An 11,653-nucleotide genomic window follows, 5' to 3' on the forward strand; every position below is an offset into this window, starting at 1 on the left:
TGATGATTAAAAGACTCATCAGTGCTTGAATCCGATTGGAATATGTAGTCACAACTTAAATCAGATCTAAGTTCTAAACCCTCGGGCATGTAAGATTGATCATTCAAAAGTCCTTGGTCTCAAGGCATAAAAAGGAACCTTATGTGGACTTAACCCATCCACGACAGTATTTGATAACAAGAAGTCCGAAGTTACTTGGGGCGCAAGTAATCGACTTATTTCCTAGTTTTATTTCTGTTATATTATGATTATCGTAGAACATTTGAGTATAGAAGTAATTCTGATGGGAAGCCTCAAGGCCTACACCTAAGGCCCTACAAAGGCACCTATTTGGATTCATTTTGCTCTTCGGGCTCGGGTAATTAGAAGTATAATAGTCATAACACTTCTGCAATCAATGAAACAAACATTATATGTTCGAGTACTGGGTTAGTTATTGATTGAGAGCCTCAAGGCCTACACCTAAAGCCCCACAAAGGCACCTTTCATAACTAAAACGGCCTCTCGGGTATATATACAATTAAAACTCAACATCTGTTTTACATCTGCCATGCTAAAGATGGCAGTGGCACGCCTGAACACCTAAAAGTTAATCTTGATTGTGAGCCTCAAGGCCTACATCTAAGGCCCTACAAAGGCACCTTTCAAAGTTAATCATGTCCTTCTCTTTCAGCCTTGCCCGACAAGATTTGCCCGACAGGCCTGCCAATGAGCAGAAGCCCGACAGAAAGCATCAACCGGCGCCAACCTCTCAGGGAGCTGTGTGCTCGTCTGCTAGGAAACATCCCCAACGAAAATTCTAGCCACGAACACAAGTTATTGCTAAGTTAATGTGTCTGTTCTGTCATAAAGTATGCAGATCCAAGTAACTTCTGGGTAACAGAAGTTCACTTCCCTGTTCTTCGAGTTCTAGTTCTGTTCTGCTGTCTCCGCCGCTGCCGCTTCGAATTCTTTTACTGCCGTCTCGAATTCTTTTACTGCCGCCATGAAACTGCTGATGAGAAATGGGAGATGCAAATACAATGAGATGATGGGATGGTTGATCATGATCTGCAGTTAAGAGTCAAGGGTTTCTGAGGACTAATTTATAAATATTTGGGTGTCTAATGTCCATATTCTATGATTTGGTTCAGACTCGCTTTCAACGAGAAAAGAATACCACTACATCGTAGTACTGAACGGTTCTTGTTTTTCGTCATAAGGGATACTCATCTAAACTAGAATGAGATGAAGGTAGGGATGAGCATCAAACTGACCAAAACAACTAAACTGACCAAACCGATCAATTTGAACCATTTTGATCAGTTTGGTTTGATTTTGACCAGACAATAGACAAACAATTTAAAAACTTAACCGAACCGATTCATTTTATTTTTTCTTCAGTTTTCATACCTTTGAAACCCACTAAAACTAAACCGAGCCAAATATGTATATTTTAGTTATTAGTTTAATTTCTTTTACACATGTTAACATATTATTAGTGTCACCATGTTATAAGTTTTATGACTATTAACAATTGGAGATTTGTTTGTATTTTATGTTTACATGAGATGTAACTAACAAAATTGTTTGCTAGCACCCTAGCATGAATTTTTGTGTTTTGAAAAACTTTATTCTTTTGATCAAATTAGAATGTGAAAGATGTAAGGATGTTTTGGAGAGTCAAAATTCATGAAATGTTGAATGTTTTTTATTGCTAGTGGTCAAAACCGAACCAAGCCAAATCACTAAATGTTTTTAACCGAAAACTAATGAAAATGATTCGAAAACTTTGAGTTTTAATAATAAGGACAAATAAAGAGTAAAGTAAATAGTAACATGATTGATTTTTTAATGTAAAATTTTAATCTAATCTTTCGTTAAAATAAACAGTATCAGAACTTTTATTTAAAGTTCTCATATTTTTAATGTCAAACCGTATCAAACCAAACCGCCTTCGAGGGTGATATAACCGCACGCGCGCTTCCCACACGTTTACTTACGAAAGAAGCTGAGTTTCCACTTTTGCCTTGCGATGCCTCTCCTCCTTCCCTCCATCTTCCACGAGAATTCCACGGAGTTTCCGAATTCCCAACGCGGCAGAACAAAGTCAATATAAGTCAACAAGCACAACCAAACCTCCATCGAATTCGAATCTCAAAAATCTCAGAGAGCTACGGAATTTCAAGAAATGGGGAACGAAAACGAAGGGTGGATATACGACGTGTTCGTCAACTTCCGCGGCAAAGACACCGGCCGTAACTTCACCGACCACCTCTGCGCCGCCCTGGACCAGAAGGGGATCATGGCCTTCCGGTACGATCAGGCACTCGAGAGAGGAAAGCCCATTTCCTCCGAGATCCTCAAGTCGATCGGAGAATCGAGGTTTTCGATCGTGGTCTTCTCGAAAAACTACGCCGCCTCGGCGCGGTGCTTGGACGAGCTCGTGGAGATCCTCCGGTGCATGAAATCGACGGGCCAGATCGTTTTTCCGGTGTTCTACGATGTGGATCCGTCGGATGTGAGGAAGCAGAGGGGGGAGTATTTTGAGAAGGCGTTCAGGAAGCATGAGGAGGATTTCATGGACAAGGTGGAGAGTTGGAGAGGTGCATTGAGAGATGCAGCCACCCTCTCTGGGTGGAATTTGTATAACAAGTAAGTTGTCATAAACCAATTTAATTACTTATGCGTAGTTCTGCTCGTCTAATCGACACTTATTGGCATAAAAAGGAGTAAAATTAGTTTTTCTTTTGGTAAAATTAGTTAGTTTAATTGTGGTCTACTATATTTGTTAGTTAAGTTGAAACGTCTGGTGTTGGCATGTTCTGGATTCGATTTTTGGCGCTGGTGAATCATACGTTAGTGATTAGGGAAGGTTGAAATACTTCTGTAAGTATTTTCGGCCACTAGTCGGTTCCCCTTTTAGAAGAAAAAAAGACAGTGATTAATCGTCACTAACACCTGGGTCTAGTACGGTAGTACCTAGTGGTACTCATTAGAGTGAGGTTTTATATTCAACTCACATAGATAACGATATTTGGATTGTGTTCGATGCATAATTATGATTGACTCCTCGTATGGTTTAGCACATAAATAAGGTAACTACTTAGACAGTGTTGCCAAATGGAAATTCTGAGCATACGCAGCACACCTGCTATAGGATAAAGTTTGGCATTGTTTACCCTTCACATAACTAGGTTGAAAAAAGAGGAAAATGTATTCAGTTATCACATTTTAGATAGCCGGAACAGAGATTTATTTCGAATTGTGCATATATGTCCGCCCTTTTCGAGGATCGAGTCATGTTTTCTATGTGATATTTGAGAAAAAATTCAGGCTGTGTTTTGAAAACAGCATTTGGAGCTTTTAAGTTACTCGAGCTGTGTTCATTTTTCGCTGTATGTCAGTATAACCAAGACTGTTTCATTTACTAAGCGGACATGAAATGTGAATGCTAGATTTCATTTCCAGGCCTTCGAATTTGGATCCCGCTTTCTCTGTATCATGCAATTTCCTTGAAAATTACGTCGCTGTATTGCTTTCGATTGTATAATGTGCTGTTCTATACAAAATCAGAGTGCATTTTATACATGCTTGAAATTGTGGCTCGCTTCTATCAAATTTTCAGTCTCACTGAAGAAACTAAACTACACTACGTATCTGTGTGTTTTGTAGGCACGAGGCAAAAGTTATCCAAGAGATTGTCAAAGAGATATCAAATCAATTGAGCCAAAAGCTTTCAAGCGTGCCCGAGGATTTATTTGGAATCGATTCCCGAGTGGAGGAAATGAATCTCTGCTTGGATATGGGGGTGAACGATGTTCGCATTATAGGAATTTACGGGGAGAAAGGTATAGGCAAGACGACAATTGCTCAAGTTGTTTACGACAGGGTATCTGGTCAGTTCAACGGCAGCAGCTTCCTTGCTAACATAAAAGAAGTTGATGAAAAACAAGGCCTAGTTCCTTTACAGGAACAACTTATTTCGGAAATCCTCATGGATAAGAATATTAAGATATGGAATGTACATATAGGAGTCAATGCAATCCTGAACAGACTGCGCTATAAAAAGGTTCTTCTCGTTCTTGATGGTGTGGATCGGTTAGAACAGTTAGAAGCCTTGGCTGGGAGCCGCGATTGGTTTGGCGCAGGAAGTAGAATCATTGTAACAACCAGGGACAAAAACTTGCTGATCAGATACCGTGTTGACAGGTTTTATAGGGCACAGGCGTTGAATCACGAAGAAGCGCTTCGCCTTTTTTGTTGGAAAGCGTTTAAGCAAGGCCATCCGCCGGAGGAGCAGTATGTAGAGCTGTGCGAGCTTGTGTTGAATCATGCTCGCGGCCTTCCGTCTGCGCTTGAAGCTTTGGGGTCTTTCTTGTTTGGCAGGAGTTTAGTTGAATGGAGAAGTGCAGTAAATAGACTAGCACAAGTTCCTTGCACGTGGAACTACTTGAAATGAATAATTGCTCGACGAGTAAGGGCTTGTAGCTCGGTTGGTGAAGAGCGTGCACCCATTTAGTCGAGGTCTTGAGTTTGATTTCCCCTCCATAATGTCACTTGTATAAACGAAAATCAAGATTAATGAATTATTTTAGTGCATTCACCCTTTTAGTCGAAATTCCGAGATTAATTTGGTTAATGGAGTTAAAATATCTCATTAGTCCATGTAAACCTTTCTAGTATCATCAAAATATTCAAGTGCATGCGTTAATTTTGAGGGGTGCATTTTTGCTCCCCACTTTTAAATAGTGGTAATGCTCGTCACCCTATTGATGACATTAAATGAGTTTAAATTTTGATATTTGTGTTTATTCATTACGCATATCTCAAAATTTAGATAAATAGGGTGATGAACATCATTGTATAATTTTTCTTTCCAATGGAGAGGGAAAGACTCCCCATGCACGCTTGTGATCTCAAAATTGGAAATATTTTTCTAACCGGCCTCAGTGATGATGCTCTACCTTATGTATCTCCGTTATATAAACTTAAATTTTGAGATTTGTGTGGTGAATAAATAAATATTTCAAAATTAAACTTATACAACATAAATAAATAAGATGGTGAACATTACCACCGCTTAAAGAGTAGTGAGCAAAAATACACCCTACAAGTTATTGGGATATTATGAAAAGAGGAGTGAGACCTAATTAAGGTGCATGCTATTGCTACAAGAAGTTTTCTGATGCAGATAAAATACTTAATCAAAGGAACTGAAAATGAACATGAAAACCATGCCTAATAAATTGGTTGTGAATTTCTACATTTAAGATTCGAAATTAAGATTTTTCACCTGCAATCGAGGAAAAATATCATTCGGCCGAATTATTAAGTGGCTAGATTGATAAATTAATGATAACATAAGGCGAACTAAGTCACATTTGTTTATGTTAATGATAACATAAGGCGAACTAAGTCATATTTGTTTGGGTTAAAACTTGAACTTTGGGCTCAAAGGGGAGTTGGCCCAAAAGAAGGTTTAGACGAGGAAAAGCCTGAAGCCCATCCAAAGCCCAAAAGGCAGAAGAGGCCCTTTTCCGACTAGGTGCAGATCATTTGGACCACTTGCTCACCTACCTAGAGGTCAAGTGATGTAGACCAGCCAGCTAATCAGCCCAAAAGTATTTACAGTGGCAGTACAAGTAAATAGATGATGAGTCACTACCCTTCAATCTACATTTGGGCAAGATTACTGCTACAGGAGGCCAAGCCGAAATGTCTATAAAAGAAGTAAGAGAAATCAAAGATAAAGACACTCAAACAAACAAACAAATACACAAACTCTGCTCAAGCCAGATTTGCATACAAAGTTGTAGTCAACATCAAGCCTTCATCCCCTTCGGGATCACCCTTCACCAAAGCCTTTGTAAAAGCTTTGCTACCTTATCTAACTCTTGTTGTAGTATCGATTTCTTTCTGTAAACTCATCTCCCTATCCCTCTTTCTAGCTCAAACCCCATTGTAGATCACAAAGATAGGAAGTTGCAAGACGACCAACCTTGCCCGACCCTCTTTGTTTTTGTCTTTTCATTCATCTAGTAATATGTTGTATACTTCCATTTGTATCCAAGTTATTGCTAGCAAGCTTATGATTAAAAGACTTCTCAATTCTTAAACCCGATTGGATTGATAGTGCCCAAACCATGCAAAATATAAGTTGGAATATGCACTCACAGTTTAATCAGATCTAAGTTCTAAGCCCTCGGGCATATAAGATTGATCATTCAAAAGTCCTTGGTCTCAAGGCATAAAAAAAAGAACCTTATGTGGACTTAACTCATCCACGACAGTCTTTGATAACAAGAAGTCCGAAGTTACTTGGGGTGCAAGTAATCGACTTATTTCTAAGTTTTGTCTATGTTATATTATAATTATCATAGAACGTTTAAGTATAGAATTAATTCTGATAGGAAGCCTCAAGACCTATATCTAAGGCCCTACAAAGGCACCTATTTGGATTCATTCTGCTCTTCGGGCTCGGTGATCAGAAGTATAACAATCATAATATTTTTGCAACAATGAAACAAACACTATATGTTCGAGTACTTGGTTAGTTCTTGATAGGAAGCCTCAATGCCTACATCTAAGGCTAAAGGCACCTTTCATAACTAATACAGTCTCTCGGGCATATATGCAATCAAACTCAAACATCTGTTTTACATCTATCATGCTAAAGATGGCAGTGGCACGCCTGAGCATCCTAAAAGTTAATCTTGATTACGAGCCTCAAGGCCTACATCTAAGGCCCTACAAAGGCACATTTCAAAGTTAACTATGTCCTTCTCTTTCAGCCTTGCCCGACAAGCACCGCCCGACAAGCCCGCCAGTAAGCAGAAGCCCGACAAGCGATATCAACTGGTGCCAACCTCTCGGGGAACTGTGTGCTCGTCCGCTAGGAAACTTCCTCGTTGGAAATTCTAGCCCCAAACAACATTGACTATTAAATTTAATTGGGAAAATTTTTGCTCACTAGCTCAAGTGATGTAACCAAATATTATTCAAAAGGTCCAAGGATTAAGCTACATAAACAATAAATTGATTTTCTTCTCTAGCAACAGGTTCGATGTGGTAGCATCGACCTTTGTTACGATCAAGACTAGTAAGATCGTCAATCTGGTAAAGCAACCCAAGCAAGATTTGCTATATCCATGTGAATTATGTATGTTATCTCTATGAATGAATTATTCAATTATAAGTAATGTTCTCTACCTTATTTATATGAGTTTAAATTTTGAGATCTGTGTAGTGAATAGACACATATCTCAAAATTTAAATAGAGTGACAAACATTACCACCACTTGAGATTAGTAAGCAAAAATATACCCAATTTGATTTCTTGTTTCACATAATGAATTAGTACAAAGTAAAATATCAATACTATTAAAAACAATGGAAAAGGATCCTCGCCGGACCCTTTTCCTTGGGGATCTAGATAATTTTGTAATCGTGTATGTTCATCGTCCATCGTGGGATCAGTTTTCGTTAGATATTATTTATATTTAATTTTAAATAATTTCTAACTGCACGATGTATAATGAACGAACACGATTACGAGATTTCCAAATCTCAAAAAAAATATCCGACGAACATCCTTTTCCAAACAAAATTACGAGAAATCACTTTAGGTGCAGAAGATATCATCACGTATCGTAGTAGTGGAACGAAATTGTTTTTACCCGCGTATTAAAAAATAAAAAGAAATTAAAATGGAAAAAGGAAACTTTGAGAAACATACCAAATCGGCTTCTTTCTCAAGCCAAAACACAATCCCAATTTCTCAGGCGAAATCCATCAATACCGCCAAAACCACACACCCAAAAGAACCAAAAATTCTCAGAAATTGCAAGAAATCTAAGAAAAAAAATCAATCAAATTCTCCAGTCAAAAGCTTTTGACCTACTTTTGTTACTGCTGGAATTGTGAAATTGCAGATTTCGAGCTTGCAATCCCCAATTGGGAAACAGATGATATCCGGCAGGCAGAAGAACGGCCGGTCTCTGGCGTCGCCGTCGAGCTCGCGCTTCGTGACGGAAACCGTTAACGGGTCCCACAACTTCATCATCAAAGGGTATTCCTTGGCCAAAGGAATTGGGGTCGGAAAGCACATTGCCAGTGAGAATTTCACCGTCGGAGGGTTTCAATGGGCCATCTATTTTTACCCTGATGGGAAAAACCCTGAGGATAACTCCGCCTACGTCTCCGTCTTCATTGCCCTCGCCTCCGAGGGCACCGACGTTCGAGCTCTCTTCGAATTGACTCTCGTTGATCAGGGTCCTAATGGCAAGCACAAGGTCCATAGCCATTTCGATCGATCCCTCGAAAGCGGGCCTTACACCCTTAAGTACAGGGGCAGCATGTGGTGGGTAATTTCACTTTGCTCGTATCTTGTTCTGGGTTCATTTCAATTCTTCGAAAATTTTCGCTAATTCGATGCTTTACTTAATTGGAAATGAGTTTATGTATGTTGTGAATGAATGTTTTTCGCAATTTTTTGTTAATTCTATGCTTTATACAATTGGAAATTAGTTTACTTATGTTGTTAACGAATATTTTTTCGCAGTTTTTCGCTAATTCCATGCTTTACTTAATTGGAAATGAGTTTATGCATGTTGTGAATGAATGAATTATTGCAGTTCTTCAATGAGACTGGCGGTTTGTTAGATTGGGAATAGGATTTTGAATAGCTACTTTGGTACTGGTAGGCATAGCAGGATTGCTATTTGTAATCAATTGTGTTTTTGTCTTAGAAATGGATAGTATTTGACTACTAACAGATTTGATATGTAATGCCATTTGAACTTCGTATCGTTTATACATTTTAAAGTAAACTTATTTGCAATTGGGTTTTAGGGGCTACAAACGATTTTTCAGAAGGACACTGCTCGAATCATCTAGTTTCCTCAAGGATGATTGCTTGAAAATCAATTGCACAGTTGGTGTTGTGGTTTCTGCAATAGATAGTTCAAGATTGCACTCCATACATGTCCCCGATTCTGATATTGGGGATCATTTTGGTATGCTTTTGGAGAATGAGGAAGGTTCAGATGTTACATTTAATGTGTGTGGTGAAAGGTTTCATGCTCACAAGCTAGTATTGGCAGCTAGATCTCCTTTATTTGAAAAAGAATTTTTCGATGGAACGGAAGAAGAGAATCATGATATAGTTGTTACCGATATGGATCCCAAGGTCTTTAAGGTAACGCTTCTCAACTATTTCTTTTCCTTTAAAATTAGGCTTTTTTAAGAGCGAGTTGTATTTGTTGTAGTATGTCATTTGGCATTTGGAAATAATATAATATACCAGTTTATTCTAGGTGGTTTGCTTCCTATGAACAAAGTTCATCTGGCTTTCCTATCTAATGTCTTTTGTGCTGTCTGAGCAGGCATTGCTACACTTCATATACACGGATAACCTTGTTGAAGATGAAGAGTTGTCAGATGCAAGTTCACTGTGCATGTCATCTCTATCTGATGGATTAGCTGCCAAGTTGCTAGCTGCATCAGACAAATATTGCTTACCTCGACTCCGACTGATGTGTGAATCTGTTCTCTGCAAGATTATGTCTGTTAATTCTGTTGCCATTATTCTGGCCTTGGCCGACCGTTATCGTGCTATGGATCTAAAGTCTGTATGCCTAAAGTTTGCTGCTGAAAACCTAGTTGGTATGTCCTCCCTGTTTAATTTTCTGTTTTCATGGTTCTTACTTTATGTAAGGGGTAGGTAAGGGGTTTGAATCAGGATAAGTCGTGTGTGTGTCCTTTTGGTATACTGTATACTGTTATCAGAAACAATTAGGGAGTGCAGCGGCTGGGATTCCAGTCTAATCATTAAGGGATCAAGTCGGAGCCCATGGAAAGACATTTCTCAAGAGATTAACTCGTTTTTCTTCTTGCTTCCAATTTTGGTGGGTAACGATGAAAGGGTCAGGTTTTGGGAACAGAGGTAGGTGCTGGAAAATGCCTTATGCCTTTTTTTCCATAGACTATACAATCTATCGCAGTTTCTTTTGAGTTGGGATTTTGAGTTTCGTAGTAATATGAATGAATTGGAAGAACCAATTCATTCTCTACATACTGGTATACTTCTTTCAAGTTTAGGGATACTTCTTCTCTACAAACTTTTCAAATTGGAAAGCAGCTGCCTTTTAAGTGCCTTTTGTGTATATACTGGTCCTCTGTAGTTTTCTCTCTTTGCGATAATTTTATTATTTTTCCTGGAAAAAAAAAAAAAAAGATTTGTTTCCAACTTTCCATTGCCATCACGATTCTCAATCTGCCCCTATGCAAATACACGAAAGCAGCTGATTGACCCAATCAAATAGTGCATAACAAACATAAGGGGTACTTATCTTCCAACTTCACGCTAGACCCTTTTACCCAATAGCAAAAGGACAGATTGAGGATGGTACGAGTAGGGAACCTATCTGATTTTGACTTAATTTTGAGCTTTCTGATTTCTCTAGCAGCTTTAAGTGTTTCATATCTGGGATAACTTGTAGTTCCTGGTTAGGTTTATGTTGCTCGCCAAAACTAATTGAGGTTTTGCATGAGCAAAGTGGGACCTGCCGTATAACAGTGAGTCTAACATACAGATTGTGGGAGTGAAATTACATACATATTGTGGGAGTGAAATTGCATATAACCAATAATGATATGCTTTTGCTGCCTTTATTGCTTATGCTTTTACTTTTGAAAGTACATATTGTGGGAGTGAAATTACAAACAGCATGCATTATTTTCCCAAAACAAGGATGATATGCTTTTGCTGTTTGCTTTATGAAGTAGAGCCATCAACCACTCGGTTCTCCCCACCCTTCCCCTCCTCTCTGTGCTTGTGATGAATCTGCAGTACGATTGTGCATTCACTTTAGTATTTCGTTGTCAATTTATTTAGTTATACAAATATCAAAATCTTAAGCTTGGATTACAAGTGAGTTCTTACGATCAAAATTTAGGGATCCTGCAGTTACTGAAAACCTGGGAATCGAGAATGGTGCCTGTCGTTTCTATTGCACTTTACATGCCAGTCTCGTAAGTCTCTGTGCTCACTTATCATTTCTACACTTTCTGATTGACATGTTTGATGCAGCGGTCATGGAATCGGATGGTTTTGAGTATCTCAAGGAAAACTGCCCGCTGCTGCAGTCAGAGCTGCTGAAGACAGTTGCTGGATGCGATGAGGAACTTAGCGGAGGGGGAAAGACTCGGAGTGTGTGGGCCCAGTTTTCTGACGGAGGGGATACGAATGACAGGAGCGTACGGCAACGAACCTGGGAAAACGGAGGCGAGAGAAGTCAAAGCATTTGGGCCCCACTTTCCGACGGTGGCGATGCGAGAGGTAGGAGTAGGAGTAGGAGTCCCAGGCAAGATGATTGACGTGGAGGATGTGTGTATTGGTTTGAATGCGAGTAGATGGAAGTAAAAAGGACTAGCAAAACTATGTGATAAAAGAAGAATGTATGACAGAATAAGAAAAAGCATGGCTGTTGTTATTTTGTCTGTAACGTTTATTTGTTTGATGAACTAGAGAGTAATTTTTTGTGTTTGTAAAGTTGCAAACGTTAACGCTAGGGAAAGTGACCAAGAAAATTGTGCTTTTTGCAGTGCATTTAGTGCGATCGGTGATGCGGCTAATGCATCTGTTTGAGCGACCCTGGCGGGCGCCTAAGCG

At 39.1% G+C, this 11,653-nt stretch overlaps 2 protein-coding genes across 2 annotated transcripts; both read left to right on the top strand.

Moving 5' to 3' along the window:
• The first annotated feature begins 1,903 nt into the window (after nt 1–1,903).
• LOC103449342 (disease resistance protein RPV1-like) lies at nt 1,904–4,585 on the top strand. The gene is made up of 2 exons (XM_008388648.4): nt 1,904–2,634; nt 3,655–4,585. Exons 1-2 carry the CDS (start codon nt 2,171–2,173, stop codon nt 4,439–4,441), a joined length of 1,251 nt encoding a protein of 416 aa, XP_008386870.3. The 5' UTR covers nt 1,904–2,170; the 3' UTR covers nt 4,442–4,585.
• Nucleotides 4,586–7,686: 3,101 nt separating this feature from the next.
• On the top strand, nt 7,687–11,590 carry LOC103449346 (BTB/POZ and MATH domain-containing protein 4). Its single transcript, XM_008388654.4, has 4 exons — nt 7,687–8,341; nt 8,833–9,178; nt 9,366–9,645; nt 11,072–11,590. The coding sequence occupies exons 1-4, from the start codon at nt 7,947–7,949 to the stop codon at nt 11,356–11,358; spliced, it is 1,308 nt and encodes a 435-aa protein (XP_008386876.3). The 5' UTR covers nt 7,687–7,946; the 3' UTR covers nt 11,359–11,590.
• Nucleotides 11,591–11,653: the final 63 nt, after the last annotated feature.

Source organism: Malus domestica, chromosome 12 (genome assembly GCF_042453785.1).
Source record: "Malus domestica chromosome 12, GDT2T_hap1".
Taxonomy (NCBI): Eukaryota; Viridiplantae; Streptophyta; class Magnoliopsida; order Rosales; family Rosaceae; genus Malus; species Malus domestica.

Excerpts from the sequence above, each read along its gene's own strand:
- LOC103449346 (XM_008388654.4), top strand. The coding sequence starts at position 7,947 with ATGATATCCGGCAGGCAGAAGAACGGCCGGTCTCTGGCGTCGCCGTCG. Across the intron at positions 8,342-8,832 it reads AAGTACAGGGGCAGCATGTG|GGGCTACAAACGATTTTTCA; the intron begins GTGGGTAATTTC and ends ATTGGGTTTTAG. Across the intron at positions 9,646-11,071 it reads TGCTGCTGAAAACCTAGTTG|CGGTCATGGAATCGGATGGT; the intron begins GTATGTCCTCCC and ends TGTTTGATGCAG.
- LOC103449342 (XM_008388648.4), top strand. The coding sequence starts at position 2,171 with ATGGGGAACGAAAACGAAGGGTGGATATACGACGTGTTCGTCAACTTC. Across the intron at positions 2,635-3,654 it reads GGGTGGAATTTGTATAACAA|GCACGAGGCAAAAGTTATCC; the intron begins GTAAGTTGTCAT and ends TGTGTTTTGTAG.